Source organism: Rattus norvegicus, chromosome X, assembly GCF_021556685.1.
Source record: "Rattus norvegicus strain SHRSP/BbbUtx chromosome X, alternate assembly SHRSP_T2T, whole genome shotgun sequence".
NCBI lineage: Eukaryota > Metazoa > Chordata > Mammalia > Rodentia > Muridae > Rattus > Rattus norvegicus.
The window spans coordinates 43,192,296-43,211,958 of NC_141554.1; the positions used below are offsets into that span (position 1 = coordinate 43,192,296).

General features: G+C 36.7%; 1 protein-coding gene across 9 annotated transcripts in view; it reads right to left on the reverse strand.

The window, feature by feature from the left end:
- Positions 1–19,663, reverse strand: part of Rps6ka3 (ribosomal protein S6 kinase A3) — a 106,187-nt gene that overhangs the window by 57,458 nt on the left and 29,066 nt on the right. For 7 of the 9 annotated variants that reach the window (NM_001192004.4, NM_001446956.1, XM_087600563.1 and 4 more), the window contains 1 exon segment: positions 18,713–18,769. In NM_001192004.4, coding sequence (NP_001178933.1) covers positions 18,713–18,769 — 57 coding nt within the window. 9 annotated transcript variants of the gene reach the window in all.

Here is a 19,663-nt window from a genome sequence, read left to right on the forward strand (position 1 = left end):
CCCCCTTCTACTGTGTGGGTCTCTGGGACTGAACTCAGGCAGACAGTACCGGCAGAATGTCCTCATGTGCCTTCCCACTCAGACATTGCGCTGGTCCTCATTTACTTACTGTTTCTGAGACAGGGCCTCACTATATAACTTTGACAAGCATGGAGCTCAATAAAAAGACCATTTGGGCTTCGAACTCTTTTGAAACTCTATACTAAGTAGTCAGAGTCCAATTTTTCTCAGAATACTAGGTGCTTAGATAACTTTTACCATCCATGAATCCTTATCTCTGTGGAGAATTCTAATATTTAATAATTTCCTTCCAATCATTTTTTGGAACCTCTGTTTTTGAAAGTTCCCTTTGGGATAGGTTTGTAATTATATATTTTAATCTCTTATATCTCTGCTTCCTGAGAATTTTTCTTGACTATCTTTCCATTTTTATGTTGAAAAAAATTTTTTAGCCAAGGTTTCTCTGGGTAGCCCTAGCTGTCCTGAATCTAACTATGTAGACTAGGCTGGCCTTGAACTCACAGAGATTACCTGTCTCTGACTCCTGAGTGCTGAGATTAAAGATATATGCTACCACCACCCAGCTTGACTTTTTTTTCCTTGAGAAAAATTCTCTCATTTCTGAAGTCCAGTCAGTCTTGCTCTTGAAGCAATCAATCCTCCTACATGGACCTCTCAGCTAGTTTTATGTGGTAGCCTACCCTAGCATGTGATGTTTTAACTGATACATAGGTACTTTTGTCACCACAAAAAAATTCTTATGTAGTGCACCTAAAGCCTAATGATATTTTTAATATTTTCCAAATTCTGCTTATTTGTAAGCAAAGATTTTATGATAGCCAAATGGGCTATCAATGAATTTAATCACAATTTTGTATCATTCTTTTAAACTTCCCTGACGTTTGTTACGCGTAGCTTAAAGGCACTGAACACCTGGTACTGTATTCAAGGCCATCAGGCTCATCCTCAGTCTTTAAAGCGCATCCTCAAGTGGAGAAAAGGTTACTATTTCCTTTGCAAGCCTAGTAAGGTAGTCAAACTTTTAATCTGAGCACAGGGATGCAGAGGCAGGCTTATCTACAAAGCAAGTTCCAGGACTGCCAGGGCTACAGAAGGAAACTCTGTTTCAAAAAAATCATTTTTTTCTTTTTTTTCTTCTTTTTCTTTTTTCTTTTTTTCAGAGCTGGGGACCGAACCCAGGGCCTTGCGCTTGCTAGGCAAGCGCTCTACCACTGAGCTAAATCCCCAATCCCCAAAAAAATCATTTTTAAGCCATGAGGGGAAAACATAACTTTGATCCCAAAATGTAAAAAGAATTGAAGAAAGGGTACTTAAAAGTAATACCATCTTCTTGAGTAATTAAAAACCTATTATTGTACTATGCTAGCGCTAAGAACACAAACTGGGCAATATTAACTGATTTTAAAGAATGATTCAATGTTTGGCATTATGCCCTACCTTGTATACATAATTTCCTTTTTCCTCCCCTCCCTTGAGTCAGGAAATGTATTCTTGAGGCATTTGTATTTTCCAAATTGTTTTGAATGCCAGAAAACTTTTTTAAAGCTCAAAGAAAAGTATTTAAATGCTCCTTTGTACAAGAACATATAAAATATTTAACTATGGACCTATTTCTTGGTGCAACATAAAAAAGACCTTACAAAGGAAATATATACAGCTTATCCCTTAAAGGTGCTAAAGACTAAAGGCATGGAACAATCACTTCCTACAGAGATTCCTATAGTGCTATATTTATTTGAGAGGGATTCTTTAACTTTTGTTTTTAATGTGGTCTAGACAATGAGGCTGGTTACCCAAGACATTGTAAGAAACAACATTTTAATTTCTTATAGAAAACATTTGATTAGATTTAATTTACTGCATGTACTAATGAAATAAATGGGTTAAATATTTTTACTTAACAAAATGCTTGTAAGAGAATATCATGAGCCAATTCTTCCATGTTTAAAAGAGCATTGCTAGTTCTTCAAACCAACATTTTTAACACTCCCTCCCACCTTCCTCTCCCTCGCCCTGCTCTGCCCCACACTTGGGACTCTCAATTACTAAGTTACTTAAATGTAGGGCTGCTTGAAGCTCTCAAGTTTTTACAGGAACCAGATTCAACGAAAGCCTGACTAAGTGTTTGACTACTTAAAACAATACTTATATGCCAAATACTACTGAAAGTATAATAATCTAATATTAGTTAAGGTTGCAATTCTGTTCATAACTAGTTTAATTCTGAGAGGTAATTTGTTTTATTATATAAAATTATGAACTATCACTATCAGGGTAAAATTTCTCTAGCACAAATAATTCAATATAAAAATAAATTTAAGAAAATGAAGGATTGAAATGTGTAATAAACCAACTAGCTTACTTTTAGTAAATAGAAATTTAATTTTTTAAAAGTTCATCCAAAACTTATTCTGAACTTTTAAAAGTTCCTTAAAAGAATCTAGAAAATGGAATGAGTAGCATAATTATAGTTCATTCTAAATGAAACATCTTATTTTTTAAAAAAGGAGTTGAACAAAGCTTACCTGTATAGGGCGAACACGGAAAGACAGAAATTTAAACATGGCTATGAAACCATGCTGATGATAAAGAACTCCTAACGGTAAAACTTAAGCCCCTGAAAGCTTTCTCCTACCAGCTGTTCCGGCAATTAGAAAATTTCCTGTCAGGCGGGTCCTGAAAATGCTAGAAAAGAGGCTGGACAGTTTTCCTGTGGTAAAGAAAGGAGGAACCTGCCTACAGAGGCTTTTCGTGTAGCTGATAGGTAGGGAGGCTAGAACAGGAAACTGCCACAGATCTGCTGATAACCAAATCCTGTTGAAGTTGTTTTTGTTTCCTCCTGATTCCCAGCAGTCCTAACAACTTTTACAACCAGTAAAATGAACGCCATTTTAGAATCCTGAGAAACGGCAGTATTTCTTAACTTTTGGTCTTAAAAGCAAGTGAAACTAGTCACTGCTATTAAAATAAAAGCTGCTGATGCAAAAGTGGGAATTTACCTTTTGTAATATTTATACCCATATACAAGATATGGCCTCAAGATGACGTCAAAGCTATATATAGACATGCCATGGGAGTTCCCTGTCAGTAAGGAAGAGTTTCATAACTATGCTTAGAAAATAAAGTACACGCAAAAAGAAAAACCTGAACTTTAAACTGAAGAACACATTCTTTCCATCTTAAATGAATGTAAACTGAACTAAAATAAATTTATACGGACTGTAATTATCCACTAGCAAACAAGTTATAGACTTCATGGCTCTAGTAAATAAAATTCAGTTGATCAAAATCTGAATTAAAAAAATCCATCTTCTGGCCTTGTCTGGCGTCAATGGGAGGAGAGGCCCTTGGTCCTGTCAAGGCTGGACCCCTAGTGTAGGAGAATGTCAGGGTGGGCAGGTGGGAGGGAGTGGGTGGGTGGGTAAGGGAGTACCCTCATAGAAGACGGGGGAGATACTGGGTTTTTCAAGGGAAAACCAGGAAAGGGGATTACATTTGAAATATAAATAAATAAATATCCAATAAAAGAAAAAAGTGTTTTTTTTTAAAGTCCATCCTCTGGGTTTATTAGAGAGCAAAAATGAAGTCCTAATAAACTAAGCTGAAAAGGAAGGTAGAGAGTGGCTTTCATATAAGCTCTTCCTCATTTCACTTCACTGCAAGTGGCACTTAAAATAACCAAAGGATCAGCAGATAGAAGAGCTGTGAGCTAATGTAAATCTATGTGGCTCTAAGAAAAACCTCAAGTACTAATCTACATAGCTGATAAAATTTAATAAAAGTAAGAGAAATTTCAAACCCCAAAAGACTCTGAAAACATCCAGAATGTGGACTTTAGGGTATAGCTCAGTGATCATTTTGTGTAGCATGTGTGAAAGCGGGGCTTCAACCCTCAGAACAGGGAAAGTGGAAGGGAAGTGGGAGGAGAAGAACAGAAAGAATAAACTAACTTTCTAGATGAAGAAACTGTGGCAGAGGTAGGCACATCTCTTGGTGACAGAGCTATCTATAGTTGGGGCTCGACTGAGCATTTATTGATTGAGCATACATTATAGTGTCCATTATGTGATAAGTAAAAAGCCAAAGTACTAAGAAGTACATCAAATTTTCATGGCTAGGACTTCACGTAAATGGAGAATATTTTTTAAAAATGCTACACCACCAAATACATTAGAAATCAACTAAAATAAATGTCTCCACTAGAACTTTGAATTATACCCAGATGACTGCACATTTGACTCAGTTAAAAATGGATGACTCTGTTTTTCAGTAAGGAAAGCACTTAGAAGCTTTTCATCAGAGCAGAATTTTCCCAGATCTCAAAATGAATCATTTAAGTCTTAAGAAGCTCCAACAGGGCAGCAAAGTTAGGAAGTCCACCTAATGCACAACTGCAGTCTGAACATGAGGTGCCTCATGAGACTACACTAAAGCAAACCCCGTATTTAATCACGACCAGTTATGGAAAGAGTTCCTGGATCAGAACAGTCCTCTACTTTATTCAAGAGATACTTTTCTCAAACAGGCAAACAAAGAACCACTCCTTTTCATTTCAAACAAAGTCTCATGTATCTCTCAGGCCGGCCTTCAATTACTGATGTAGCCCAGACTAGCCTAGATCTTTTGATCCTTCTTTATCCAATCCATCCATATCCACTCCCCCGCTCCGTGAGCTGGGGGATGAAGCTCAGGCATTTTCATAGCCTGTGCAAGGCCTTGGTCCAATCCCTAGAACCATGAGAAAAATAAACCCATTGGATTGTGGAGATTTTCTTTTCTGTTCTGCACATACACATTTGCACCACACTCTTATACCCAGTAAAAGGCCATGTTTTCAGTAAAAGGCCAGATAGCAACCTTTTCAGCTTTGTACGACAGATGGTTTCTACCCTGCCAACACAATGGAAAATGAATAGGTGAGACTATGTTTCAATTAAACTTCGTTTGCAGAAAAAGGTAACAGACCCATAGGTACAGTTTGCTGACTTCATTTCTATTATTAGAAAACTTAAATGCATTACTAATGAGCACTAAAAATTTTACAATACAAATCTACTGTGGGGCACTTGATTTTCTGTATCATTGTGAGATCCCTACCTTTCATACACATTCACACTTATCTAAAACTCATTTTTCAAAGTAGTAATGTATTATCAAGAATACTGTTTTCCTACTTCCATTTTCCTCTATGTAGTCCTTTGTCTTTAGAGCAGGAAGAATAAACCTTAAGCACAAATCATAGCCAGTTATGATGGTACAGACTTATAATTCCAACACATGGAGGTGGGGGAAAGAGGCTGGAGGATCTAGAGTTCAAGGCCAGTCTGGGCTATATCTCAAAAAAGGAATATGGAGCACACAAATAAAAACTATTTATCCACTGCCTCAAACTATACACTAGCTACATACAAACAAACAACAAACAACCCAGAACACAAACAGGAGTTAAAATAGGATACAGTCCTACTCAAAATTCTTCACTGGCTTCCAATCATATAACCAAATTAAATTCCTCTTTCAATGGAGATTAAAGTAAGCTATATACCAAATGCTACTTGATCTTGACTTTGGAAATAGTTACTAAAGTACTTAGACATACACATTTAGTTTCAAATCTCTTTGATGTAATTTTTTAAATTTCAATTTTATAAGAAGTGTTTATTTTCTATTAATATAATAAATATAGTGTTTCTTCCTTTGATGTACTAATTTGATAACTTATATGAATAGATTTCTTAATACTGACCTGTATTTATATTTCGAAGAGAATTAACCGCCTTTAAGTAATTCTGAACTTCAGATATTTTATTAGGATTTTTGAATTTGCAGCCATACATTAAATTATGTTATTTTCTTTTGTGTCAATTTTTGTTTTCATGGCTATAATTTTATAAAACAAATCAGATGCTTAAAAGAAATATTTAGGGCTTGCATTGTGATTTTTGCTCATTTTACTAGTGATTTAAATCATTTCTAAGACTATTGGTACATTTGTCTTGATTTTTCTGTTCATCTATGAATACTATACTTTAGATTTTGCTTTAAAACTATGTATTTCAGAAAAAGTACTGTAGTGTTGTACTTAGTATTATTTTGAGCATACCCAGAAATATAGAGACTGGTATGGTAAACTCTGTCCATCACGGAACTTTAACATTTTTCCTAATTTTTTTGTCTTTTTTTTTTTTTTTGAATACAGGGTCTCATGTAGCCAAAATGGCCTCAAGTTCATGATGTCGATGAGGAGAGCCTTGAACTTCCGATCCTCTTTCCTTTACCTCCAGAGTCCTGGGATTGTAGGTCTATACTATCACAATGGGGTTTATCTGGTATGATGGAACCTAGGGCTCCCTGTATCCTAGGCGAGTGTTCTGATAACTCAGCTACTTCTTCAGGCCAGCCTTAATGACTTTCAACTCAGTGTTTTCCTAGTGTTGTACATTTGACCCCTTATTACACACTTTCTATTGCACTGACTTTGTAAAAAAAGAATTTATATAATTCCCTCCTTTTGCTTTTGATTAGTATACTAGGTCTTTTTGTTAAGTGAATATGGGGTTGCTTTATTTCAATTCTCCCACTTGTTGAAGCAGTTCTCTTGCTGATATAGCTATAATAATAATAATATTTAAGATAGTACTATATCCCACCCACCACTGTTCATATGGAATTATCTCAGATAAGTCTTACTGCTTAACTCATGTTTAGGTACTGTTATCTGCACTACACATAAAGGAACATTAAATAACGCTGCCGAACTCTATACAGTTTGAATATGGAAATGATGAGATTTTCATGTCAGGATAATAAAGCAATTGAATGGAGGAGGGAATGTAAGTGAACGACCAATACAGTAGGTTGCAACCTCCTAATGCTGCAACTCTTGAATACAGTTCCTCATGTTATGGTGAGCCCTAAACAGAAAACTGTTTTCACTGCTACTTCATTACTTTAATTTGGCTACTAATATGAGTCATAATGTAAATATCTGATATGTAGTATATCTGATATTTGACTTCTGTGAAAGGGCTGTTCAACTCCCATAGGAGTTGCGACCACAGGTTGAGAGCCACTAAACTAGTGGATGACTTAGGTTAAAAAAAAAAAAGGAAGTTGCTAAACTTTCTAATAAAACCCTGAAGGAAGAAAGCTCAGAAGAGTGCCCCAGGCAAAACCATGAACACAGTCAAACCCAATTATCAACCATCTTCATGATCCTGTAGCAGATGAATCCTTTTAGAAAACAACACAGGAGGTTCAGATGTTCAAGGGAATTTAAGGCCAGCCTGGGGTAGATGAAACTCTATCTTTAAAACACACACACACACACACACACACACACACACACACACACACACACACACATACACACACACACACACACACACAGACCCCAACCAAATTTGTATGCTAATAATGTAAAATAATCACATTCTTAATTAATTTCTTTGGGATGTATTTTTGTAGAGTAATCCAAGTTTTTTAGACACTGAAGGGTTTGGTAGCTAACGATTTTCCTTAAAGTACAAGAGTTTTAGTGCACATTTATTACTAACTGCTACTATAAGGTGCTAAGGGTTTAAGGTGTTAAATGAAAGACAGAATACAAGTTCTACAAAAAGATGGTTGATTTGAAGTAAATGTTAGTGATTCCTGGAGTGTTGGGAGTGCTTGCTTCGAAGGCCTTGTCTAGATGGAAAGAAATCACACTATGTTTTGCTTGTCCTTCCCATGGGTCAGAAGGCAGTGAGGAGGCAGCATCAGTGCCCCTGGTAAGAGCCTATCACCTCTCTCTGACTACATAGCTTTTTCTGTGTACTCTTAAGGTCCAAGTAATGATTGTAAGAAATAATTAGCTTAAAATATTCATTTAGATAAAGGGGCCATAGTTTTCATATGCTAGTATTTCAGCTTGAGTCAGACAACCACTTGAATATCACTAAGTTAAGTCACTGGCTTTCCTTTCCAGTCAACCTAAAAGAATAGATTTTGTGATAATACATTAGAGCAGAAAGGTCACTTTAAATCAGAGGAGGCACTGTACCTGAGGCAAGCCATGCCAGTGGCAAGCTGGGATGAAAGGAAAAAAAGTTTGGTTTTGTTTTAATCTCTGGTGAAGAGGTGTTTTAAGGGGTGGAGAAAGGGGATTCTAGGAAGTTAAAAGAATTCTTTGAAAGAATGACAAAAATCAGCAAAAGGAAGTCCTATAAGCTTGGAAAGTTTGCGCAGTGTACTCATACCCTATTTAATGCTACAATACCATGCCAATTATAATCCTATTTATCTCAGAAGTATTTTCCCTAAGTGGCATTCATTTAGATCAACTAGAGCATCTGCCCTCAAGTACTGAGTGCTGAATTACACTTCTCAGTCAATGAGTTAGAATGACAGACAAGAATCGATGGAATTAGTCAATAAGGGTTATTGTGCCATACCATGTATTTACTTGCCAGTGAGCGCTCAATTGTATTTTCCTGTTTTGAGTAGCTCCCTGTCTATTTTCTACTCTGCTCAAGATTTTCTGTGCAGTTTATTTTGTGCTTTAACCATGATTGCTAATGGTATGCTGAACTTGTGGTTTTGAGTGTTATTTGGAATGTTCAAATTCAAGTTTTAAGGCAGCTTGAGGGAGCCTAAACTAACAAGTGCAATTCCTTGAAGAGGATCATGTATAGCATTGCAGCCTTATTCATAATTGAACAAGCAAGAGCTAAAATAACGGTGACAGAAGAAACTGCTGCTAACTGCTAATACCCCAGTATGACTTCTGGAGATCTGGTATTACTGCCTATGTCCTTCAGAAAGGAACCTGAAATGTACAAGCTCCTGGGTTCAATCCTCAACATGGCAAAACTAAAGGTCTTAGAGTATTTTCAAGTGCCTAACAAATGAGGTCTTTGGGGAATGGGTATGTTTAAACATAAAATTCACATATGTTTCATATCCACCTTATAAAAATAGCCAGAAGCTAATTTTATCCAGTATTTTCATAAGCCTTCAGTTTTACTACAACCTGTCATGTTGGTGCAGGTGTGTAATTTTTTATTTATTTATTTATTTATTTATTTATTTATTTATTTATTTATTTTTATTAACTTGAGTATTTCTTATATACATTTCGAGTGTTATTCTCTTTCCCGGTTTCCGGGCAAACATCCCCCTCCCCCCTACCCCCTCCCCTTCTGTATGGGTGTTCCTCTCCCCACCCTCCCCCCATTGCCGCCCTCCCCCCAACAGTCTAGTTCACTGGGGGTTCAGTTTTAGCAGGACCCATGGCTTCCCCTTCCACTGGTGCTCTTACCAGGATATTCATTGCTACCTATGAGGTCAGAGTCCAAGGTCAGTCCATGTATATTCTTTTTTTTTTTGTTCTTTTTTCGGAGCTGGGGACCGAACCCAGGGCCTTGTGCTTCCTAGGCAAGCGCTCTACCACTGAGCTAAATCCCCAACCCCTCCCATGTATAGTCTTTAGGTAGTGGCTTAGTCCCTGGAAGCTCTGGTTGCTTGGCATTGTTGTACATATGGGGTCTTGAGCCCCTTCAAGCTCTTCCAGTTCTTTCTCTGATTCCTTCAATAGGGGACCTATTCTCAGTTCAGTGGTTTGCTGCTGGCATTCGCCTCTGTATTTGCTGTATTCTGGCTGTGTCTCTCAGGAAGGTGTGTAATTTTTTAAATTGTACTATCATATCCATACTTTAAAGAATTCTAAATTTTGGAGGACTTTGAATGTGCTAGTTTTTACTACATATCTTTGCTTCTTAACAATATTATAAATAACTATAATATAAAAGCTGATCCAGGAGGTAGTAGCAGAACTCAGGAGGCAGGGGCAGGAGCAGGGGCAGGGGCAGGGGCAGATGTATCTCAATGAGTTCTAGGCCAGCCTGATCTACAGAGTGAGTTCCAGGACAGCAAAGGCTACACAGAGAAACCTTATCTCAGGAAAATATAGTGGTATATGACTTTGGTCCCAACTACTCACTTAGAAGGCTGAATCAGGAGAAAGGCTTGAGTTCAGGAATTAGAAGCTGGTTAGCAGAAAGTACAGTTCTGTGTCTTATTTGTAAATGAATGAATGAATGACAGATCCAATGAAGGACCAAAAGAAAGTGAACCCAGTTCACATTTGCCTAGGGCCAGGTCAACTTAAAGTAGGCAAAAATAACAAAATAACTAAGAAAACACTGGCTACTATGCTAGTTCCTTAGGAACACATTTTATTTCTGGCAAATAACATGAGAAAACAGGAGCAGCCTCTAGAAGGAACAGTACAGGAAATGAAGACTTATTACGGTCTGATTTTGTGCTAGGCATTTACTTCTCCCCTTCAATTCTCAGAAAAACGTTTGCATAGTATTATGAGAGCTGTTAAGAGAATCAATTCCTCACTACACTGAAAACTGCTGTATGTTATTCTTTGATAGCTATCTTCAAGTGAAGGGTTGCTAATTCTTCAGCATAGGTCACATAGACCGTGGAATTCTCTGGCCAGCTGAGAAATGTCAGAGAAGTCTGAAGTCTAGGAGGCAATCTTACTTTGGGGTACGAGAAGGGATGTTCTATCTTCTGCTATTAAGGTAATTTCTCTTCTAAGTCCCACAGGAATAAAAGATAAAAAATAACCCACTCATTAGAAGAGAAGACAAAAGATACTGGCTGGAGTAAGTTGTGAGATAAGTTAATTATGAATAAATATAAAATTGATAAGGCAACATATCTGGGGAAGGGAATGCTATCAGTTGATGTTCTGGTGTTGAGCAATTTAAATTAGGCAACTTTCCTTAAAGAACTTTAGGTGAATAAAAAGGTAAAAATCAACTTTTTAGAAAGATTAATAGCATTAAAACTTAGAAAAGATAGAAGAGACATAGGTGGGAGGAATATTATAGGGAAAACAGCAAATGGAAGAAAGGAATTATTGGGAAACGAAAATGGTTTTTCCTTAAAACCCAGACAGAAGAAAATGGTTTTATCACAAATAGAATGATATGCTTAAGATGACTAACTCCGCATGCCAGAAAAGTCTGAGTGGAGATCCTTTGCTTCATAGTCAGGAAAATGTAGGCTCTTCTTTATGACCAACATCTCAGGCTAATGGATTAGACCATCGCCCAGCTCATCTTCCCTCCCTTGTCTTTATACAGTTTTTCCATGAAAAACATTTCATCCCAACATTGATGTTTACTTCTCAAAATCCTTTACCTAGTCTTTAACACTCATTTTATATATTCTCTAATTTATAATTTTTAAATGCGATTATATGATACAGCTACTTAAAAATGTTTGCTTAAATTTTTTATTAAAGATGAAAGGTCAAAAACTGCTGCCAGCCTTAACCCTTTCAGCTCTTGTCATCATTCCTGCAGATATTGCTGACAGTCTTACTCTCTAGCTCAGGCTGGCCTGGTATGTAATATGTAGCTCACTCACACTTGCCTTGAACTTGTTACAACCTTCCTGCTTTATTGTTGGGATCAGTGGCATGAGTCACCATGTTCGGCTTTCCTGACATGTCATCTAATGCAATTTCTGATATCATTAAACATGCTATTTTATAACTTAACAATCATAACATTAAACTATTGTGACTATGTAGAAACCGTTAATTTCCTAGTTGCATTTTCTTTCTTAAGCTTACATTATGGCAGCTTTGTTCAAAACTTGTTTGCCTTGTATCTATTTCAAGCTCTCTGCTCTGCAACAGCTTCTCAAGTGAATTTTCAACACTTAGATCTATTGGAGAATTCACTGCTTTTATACTGTTGGCGGCTTCCCTATCCTTTCTGTGGGCAACATTCCTGGAGCTGTGTGTCTCAGTCTGGATTTGATATTCTTTAAGCCTACTGAACAGAATAGTCTTCTGAAGATTCCTTTATCCATTATGATAAGGGCTTTTATTCAGTGAGATTGTAGTACTGGGTCCTTCGTGTTCCAAGTACCATGTTTCTTGTTCTTTATCAACAAATCTCTAGAAACTTTCTCCAATTGGTAATGTCTGAAAATATCCTGGCCAAAGATTTTTTCACTATGCATTTTAAATCATTGTTCTTTCTCTTCTATAATGTAATTTTATATCTAATCCTTTATATGATTTTTAAAATTATCTTTTAAAAGTTCTTAGAAATAGGGCCTAGTGATATCTACCTTTAATCCCAGTTATTTGTGAGGCTTGACAAACCAAACCAAACTAAACCAACCAAACAAAAACAGGGACGGGGCAGCTACCTTTATTCCTGTTTTTTGTTATTTTACAAAAATGGCTATGTTTAAGACGAGGCCTTTTTGGTATTTCTCCTACTAATAGTTTTTCTGGTTGGATGTTTTAATCCAGAGACTCATTCTTACTTAGGGGAAAATGGTGCTATCATACTTTACCTAATATAAGAACAAGAGGTACATTATACAAGTATGAAAGACAAGTAAGTCAATTAAAAGGGATCATTCCATTGTTTAGCATTCTGATTTCAGAGATTAAAATATGAAAAAAATCATTTCTAATGGAGTTTCCTTTCACTTTTCCTTCCTCTGCTTCCTTTGTCTCTTTTTTAGATTTTGTTTTGTTACCATAGGGTGGGATATTATGCACCAAGAGTTTCAGCTACTCAGGAGGCTGAGGCAGGAGAAACATATGAAGACAGTAATTCAAAGTTAGCCTAGGCATCTTGATATCAAAAAGAGGCACTAAATAGCACAGGAATTTTGGACCTTATCAGATGGCACGGTTTCTTGCAGACTGCCATATTTTTAGCCCTATGTCACAACTCCACTTCCCATAGTATACGGAGCACTTCTTGGCCTCTTTTGAGCTTCAGGGCTATAAACAAGGCTTGCTTCATGTTGGAGTACTCCTCTAAAACATCACTTAGGTTCTGTAACTTCCTATTGTTAGGCTTCCATCTACCTTTTAATATATGCCATGTGATTCAAGTTATGTTAGTCTTCTGATTAAAAGAAACAAGTTTCGGGCTGGAGAGATGGCTCAGCGGTTAAGAGCACTGACTGCTCTTCCAGAGGTCCTGAGTTCAAATCCCAGCAACCACATGGTGGCTCACAACCATCTGTAAAGAGATCCGATGCCCTCTTCTGGTGTGTCTGAAGACAGCTACAGTGTACTTATATATAATAAATGAATAAATATTTAAAAAAAAAGAAAGAAACAAGTTTCAGTTTCTTATTTTCTTAATTGTTTTGGGTGACACTTTTTCCCAAGAGAATTGGACCAAGGCAGCCTTTTTTTTGCCTTTAAAACTACAAGTTTCTCTTATGACTCTTTTGTATTTTTAACAAGGTAGCAGTGTACTTGGCACCCAACAGACATTAAGAACTCAGCTAATCAACGATTCGAGTGGGTTACAGATTAAGCTGCTGTAAGTAGAAGACCCAAAAAATGCAATGACTCCAGTAAAGTAAGTGCCTATTTTATTTCTCAGAGAGTAGTTCCCAGGTAGTGGGGCAGTTTAGGGTGAAGAGCTGTCATTAGAATACTGTCATTAAGAAGCCCAAGTTTCTTCTTTCTCATTTTTCTTCATCATCTATATTGTCCTGGTGAAAACTGGCTTATTATAACTCTGGATTCTAGACCATGGTGAGGGGACTAACCAACCTACAAAAACATGTACCAGTTAACAATCTTCACACATATATTACCTCACAGTTCCAGTGGATTAGGAATTTGAACCAGCTACTATATGAACTTAGAAGCAGATCCTTGCCTAATCAAATTTGAGATAAGACTATCAGGGGCCAGCATCCTGACTGCAGTCTATGAAGGCCTCTGAAACTCAAATGTTATATTAAGCTGAGTACAGAACATTGGCCTGTACAAACTGTAAGATAATAAATGTGTATAGTTTTAATAGGTGATTAACATAGCATTTTAACCATCACCATGAAAATTATTAGTAGCTGTCAAAAAAACAAACTTTTAATTGTATTTTAAGGTAAGTACATTTTTTCAAGTATAAGGCTAATATAAATTTTGGTAATCTTTGTAGGTTTATTTATTTTGTATATATGTGTGAGATCCATGCATGTGAGTGACTGCAAACATGTAAGTGTGCATGTGAAGGCCAAGGACTGACAATGCATCCCTTCCTTTATTGCTTCCCACTTTTGTTTTTGAGGCAGGCTTTCTTACTGTTTCAGCTAGAAAGATGGGCCAACAAGCTCCTAACCAAGAATGCAGCTGTCTCTGCAGCCCCCCAGTGCTAAGGTTACTGGCTCATGTTACCATGTACCTGGATTTGAGGGGAGTCCCAGGGGCCCAAACTCAGACCTTCATGTTGGCAGAGCAAACATTTTACCCATAGGGCCACTTCATCAGCTGGGTAGTCTTTTGGATCTAATTACATTACAGAAATACTAAGTTTGTACATGATAACTGAACCTAATTCCACATTCACTAGAATGTTCATCTGCATGGCTGGTAGTACCATAGTTCTAATTTTCTCCAGCCCGTCTCTACAATGGAGTTCCTAGATGCGAGGGTTAGGGGTGTGACAGGTGAAAGTACAGGCTGTATGACATCATATGACATCATTGTAGACTACAAATAGAAACTTTGGAGGTTTTCCTTCTAAAAGAATTGTTACACAACACAAAAGGTTCCATGTTAATATTACTGATATTTTTATATGTTTATGTGTCAATGTACATTATAGATGATGATGTTGATTACCTTAAATGGTTTGAGGAGTAGGAATCCAGACAAAATCTAAAGATAGTCCAGCACTAGGCTTTATATGTGGTTTCTGCACAGCTGAAGCTTAATTCATGCAAACAATAAATTAACAAAATACTTACTAGACAAAAATTGAGTGCTATAAAACAATGAATAAGCCATATTTGGTCACTCTTCATGCAGCTGCATTTTAGTAGGGAATATAGACAAATAAATGAATGAAGGAATCTAGTGCTGTGCTTGCATAAGGAGGGGCATAGACAACTATGGCAGGACAAAGGAAAATGTGTACTTAACTCAAGATGGAAGTCAAAGTGCCAAGTTATGTTGGGAAGACATCTCAGCTAAAGTGATATCTAAACTTGAACCATGGGGATGATTGAAAATTAATGGAGGCCAGGCAGTAGTGGCACATGCCACTAATTCCAGTTTTCAGGAGGCAGAGGTAGGTGGATCTCTAAGTTCAAGGCCAGCCTAGTCTACAGAGCGAGTTCAGGACAGCTAGGATTACACAGAACAACCCTGTCTCAAAAAACAAAAACAAAAATAAAAAAGGAAGAAAAAGAATTAAATGGAGGGGGTGGATGGTTAAGAACAACAGGAGAAAAGATACCTGTGAAAGTGCTAAGTAAAAGACAAGTTGACATATTGGAGTGAGTGGACTCTGAGTACAAAGTGGTGTGGCCAGAGAGGATGAATAGGAAGTGTGGAAAGGCCTTATAGGACACCACAGGTCATACCACAGAATTTAACCCTCATTTAAAAAAGAAAAAAACTATTCTAAAATAAACTCATTCTTCCATAATTCATAAAGATTTGTTTGATTTCTGAAAAATAAACTTTTGTAAAATGTTGAAAAGCCAATAGAAATCTGTAACTAGGAAGGAATGATGGTGCATTCTATAATTCCATCAAATGGGAGGCAAAGGCAAGAGGATCAAGAATTCAAGGGCATTCTTAGCTATACAGAGAGACTGAGGCCAGCCGTGGTGAATTTAACCCCGTCTCAAAACCACTTCTTTATTAAAGTAGAAGAGAAAAACAGACATTTATATTATCAGTAACTGGATGTAAGACAGCAAAAACAAAAGACATTTACAATAACAAAAATTAAAATGAGGTGTGGTAGTGTAGTCTTATAATCTTAGTACTAGGCAAAAGAATTACCAATTTGAGGCCACCCTAGGCTACGTAGCAAGTTCCAGGCTAAAAACTCAGAGGGGAAAAACCCAAAACAATAAGAAGAACTATAAAATACATATAAATTATCTTACCTTAGTAAAAGTGTATAAAAACGGCATGTAAAAGCCACAACGCTTGAGAAAAGGTACATAAGAACACTGGAGAAGGGAATATGTCTAGATGTGAAGACTCAGTAGTACTAAAATAATTTTATCATGTTAGCCTATAAATTTGCCACAATTAATATTGAAAAGTCATAATACATTCTTCAGGAGTCACCAACAAACTGAATATAAGATTATTGAAAAATTAAGTACATAAGAAGGTTATATTGAAAAAGACAATCCCTACACCAATGACCAGCATTCTGATGCAGGAGGGAGACACAGACAATAGTAACACCATTTAATGGCTGAAAATGATCTGTCTACATGACAATGTGTAAGACTCTTGGAACACCAGAAGCTGGAATAGGCAAGGAAGGATCCTACCCTGGAGCTGCCAGGGATGCATAGTCTTGTGAAACTCTGACATTGGACTTTTGACTTCGCAAACTGAGAGAATAAATTTCTATTGTTTCAAGCCTCACAGTTTGTACTAGTTTGCTATGGCAACCCTGGAAAACTTGTATGGTGTGTAAAAGAAAATTAAAATACTCTGAAAGTGGTATTTTAAATGAGTGGGTAAAAAACGAATTTTAGTTATTGAATAAATAGGAATCAGGGCAACAGGTTTATCTACTTGGTAAGTAAAGTCAAATGTAAACATCATACCACAAATTAAAATACCAAAAAGATGAGATTTAAATGAAAAAACAAAAATACAAAACAAACCAATGACACAAGAAAAATAAAAAAGCTACTAGGTCAAAATATAACCATTTGTTTTAATAACAGGGATAGGTATTCTACGCTAAAATCCAGAAGCCAGTTGTGGTAATTTAAAAATAAAAATTTATGTATATATTTAATGCAAAGCATAAAATCAATGTTTAAAAAACTGTATAAAATATTTAGGAGACAGAGAGTAAATATGAGGTTACTATCGAGAATATATTCAGAAACTGTACAAAGCAAAAAGGAAATGAGTTATCCAAAAGAAGATCATGTTAAACATAAAACATGAAGGTCAACAATATATGGATACTTAATAATAAAATGGGATGTAAACTAAAGCGAGAAAGTATTAAATATTTAGAGTGGCTCATGAAGACTGTCTTCTGATAACACTCCAGTGTGGGATAGGTACTATCATATGTTGAAACTTTACACAATAGTTTTGGAAGGCATTTAGTAATGTCTATTGGAATTTAAATGCTATACTTTTTGGCTCAATGTAACATTTTTTTTTCTTTTTTTTTTTCAGAGCTGGGGACCGAACCCAGGGCCTTGCGCTCACTAGGCAAGCGCTCTACCGCTGAGCTAAATCCCCAACCCCTCAATGTAACATTTTATGTAGCCTACTGAAATATAAGTTTATAAAAATCAGTGGAAATCATATTAACTATAAGATACACAAAGAATAGTAGTATGTATGTAACCACTGTAAAAAGATGCAACCATTTACAAAAAGGGATACATTCATGTATGTTATGAAAAGATGTTCAAGACACATAAGTGAAAAAAAATCAAGTTGCCCAATTACTGTCATATGTATAGAATAATAAAATTACAGTTGAGCTGCTGATAATGGATAGCTATTGGGGGGCTGGGAACACCTTACTAATTCATTTATACATATTTAATGAGTACTTAATGTGTGCCAAGTTCTAGGTGCTGGATCAATATTGAACAACAATTTAAAAAGGAAGAAGTAGTCCATATCTGCTTTCTGTGTTAAACTTTTTTTTTTCTTTTTTTCCCGGAGCTGGGGACCGAACCCAGGGCCTTGTGCTTGCTAGGCAAGCGCTCTACCACTGAGCTAAATCCCCAACCCCTGTGTTAAACTTTTTTTTTTGGATATTTTTATTTACATTTCAAATGTTATTCCCTTTCCCTGTTTCCTGAACATAAGCCCCCTATCCCATCCTCCTCCCCTTCTTCTATAAGGGTGTTCCCCTCCCCATCCACCTCCACCTTCCCCTACACTGGGGCATCCAGCCTTGATAGGACAAAGGGTTTCTCCTCCCATTGGTGCCCATCCTCTGCTACATATGCAGCTGGAGCCATGGGTCTGTCCGTGTGTACTCTGGGTAGTGGTTTAGTCCCTGGGAGCTCTGGTTGGTTGGTATTGTTGTTCTTATGGGGTTGCAAGCCCCTTCAGCTCCTTCAATCCTTTCCCTAATGGGGTTCCTATTCTCAGTTCAGTGGTTTGCTGCAAGCATTCGCCTCTGTATTTGACGTGCCCTGGCAGTACCTCTCAGGAGACAGGTATATCAGGCTCCTGTCAGCAAGCATTTCTTAGCTTCATCTATCTTACCTAGTTTAACATTTCTTTAAAGTATGACCTTAACATGCACATGCATACAAATGAGTATGTACACATCCATGTACTCACCTACATACCCACACCTCCACCACACACAGAAGCACAGTGTATGCAACCCAGATAAGTATGGAACTTATTTTTAACCCAGGCTGGTGTCAAACACGTGCCTCTATTGCCTCAGTTTCCCAAGTGCTGGGATTACAGGCCTGTGTTACCAGATCTGTCTTTGTCATTCTTCTAAAACAAATCATAAATAGTTTTTAGAAAGGACTCTGGCATATTTTGGTAAATTATTGTGAATTCCTTATATTGTAAAATGATTGCTTTGCTTAGTTTACATTTAAGAATAATTGTATAGTATCTGATTTGTCTCTGTCCTTTGTGACACAATATTTTACTTACAGTTTGTGGATTAATCTCCTCCTCTCCCATAGGTTCATCCATAATTTGCTGTCCATTCTGTGAAAAGCACAGCAAGTAGAAAGTTACCAAAACAGATTTTTACATCAGAATCATATGAAGACAGACCAAAGGAAAATAAATCAACAAAACTATCAACCCATCATCTACAATCTCTCTACCCCTAAAGGGCTTCAGTAAAGTAGAACCACCATCTAAGATTGAAGGTACAACAAGTTTTGTTTCAAGAGTTCATAGGTAATTTAATGATTTGGAATATCTGGGCATTTTTCCATGGAACTAAATAAATAATGATCACCTTTCCAGGTGAGCTCTTAGGCTTCATGGGTAAAAGCATCTCAAATGATCTGTCTTAGTTAAGCCTCCCCAAACATCATTTGTAATGCTTGGTACAGCAAACACATCCAAAACTCCAATTCCATTCCTAATTAATCAGAAAACTGATTAATTATTGTAGAGAGAGCTAAGCTCAATCTCTACGTCAAAATAAGTTCCAGATGAACTAAACAATGAAATGTAAAAAAAAGGTAAGCATTAGAATCTGGTGAGTACTAGCTACAAGCTAAGAGTAGAATCAAAAGGAAAAAGTGACATTTGAATCTAGAAGTTATTCTGTCAGACACAAAGGATAACAAAAGACAAACTGATTACAAAAAACTAAAGCAACATGACAAAGAGTTGGTATCCTTGATACATAAAGATCTTTGTTTTACAAACCTGTAAGAAAAAACGATGAACCTCAACAGAAATGAGCAATAAGGGAAAAAAGAATTCAGCCTTAGTGCCAGTCATAGAAATGCATAACCCAAGATACCTTTGCCTTCCAAGTCAGTAAGAGTTTACAAAAAGACTGAAAATGACACTCAGTGGGTATGGGGAAAAGCAATCTGGGTTTACTGGTGGAGAAAGTATAAATCAGCATAATCTTTCAGG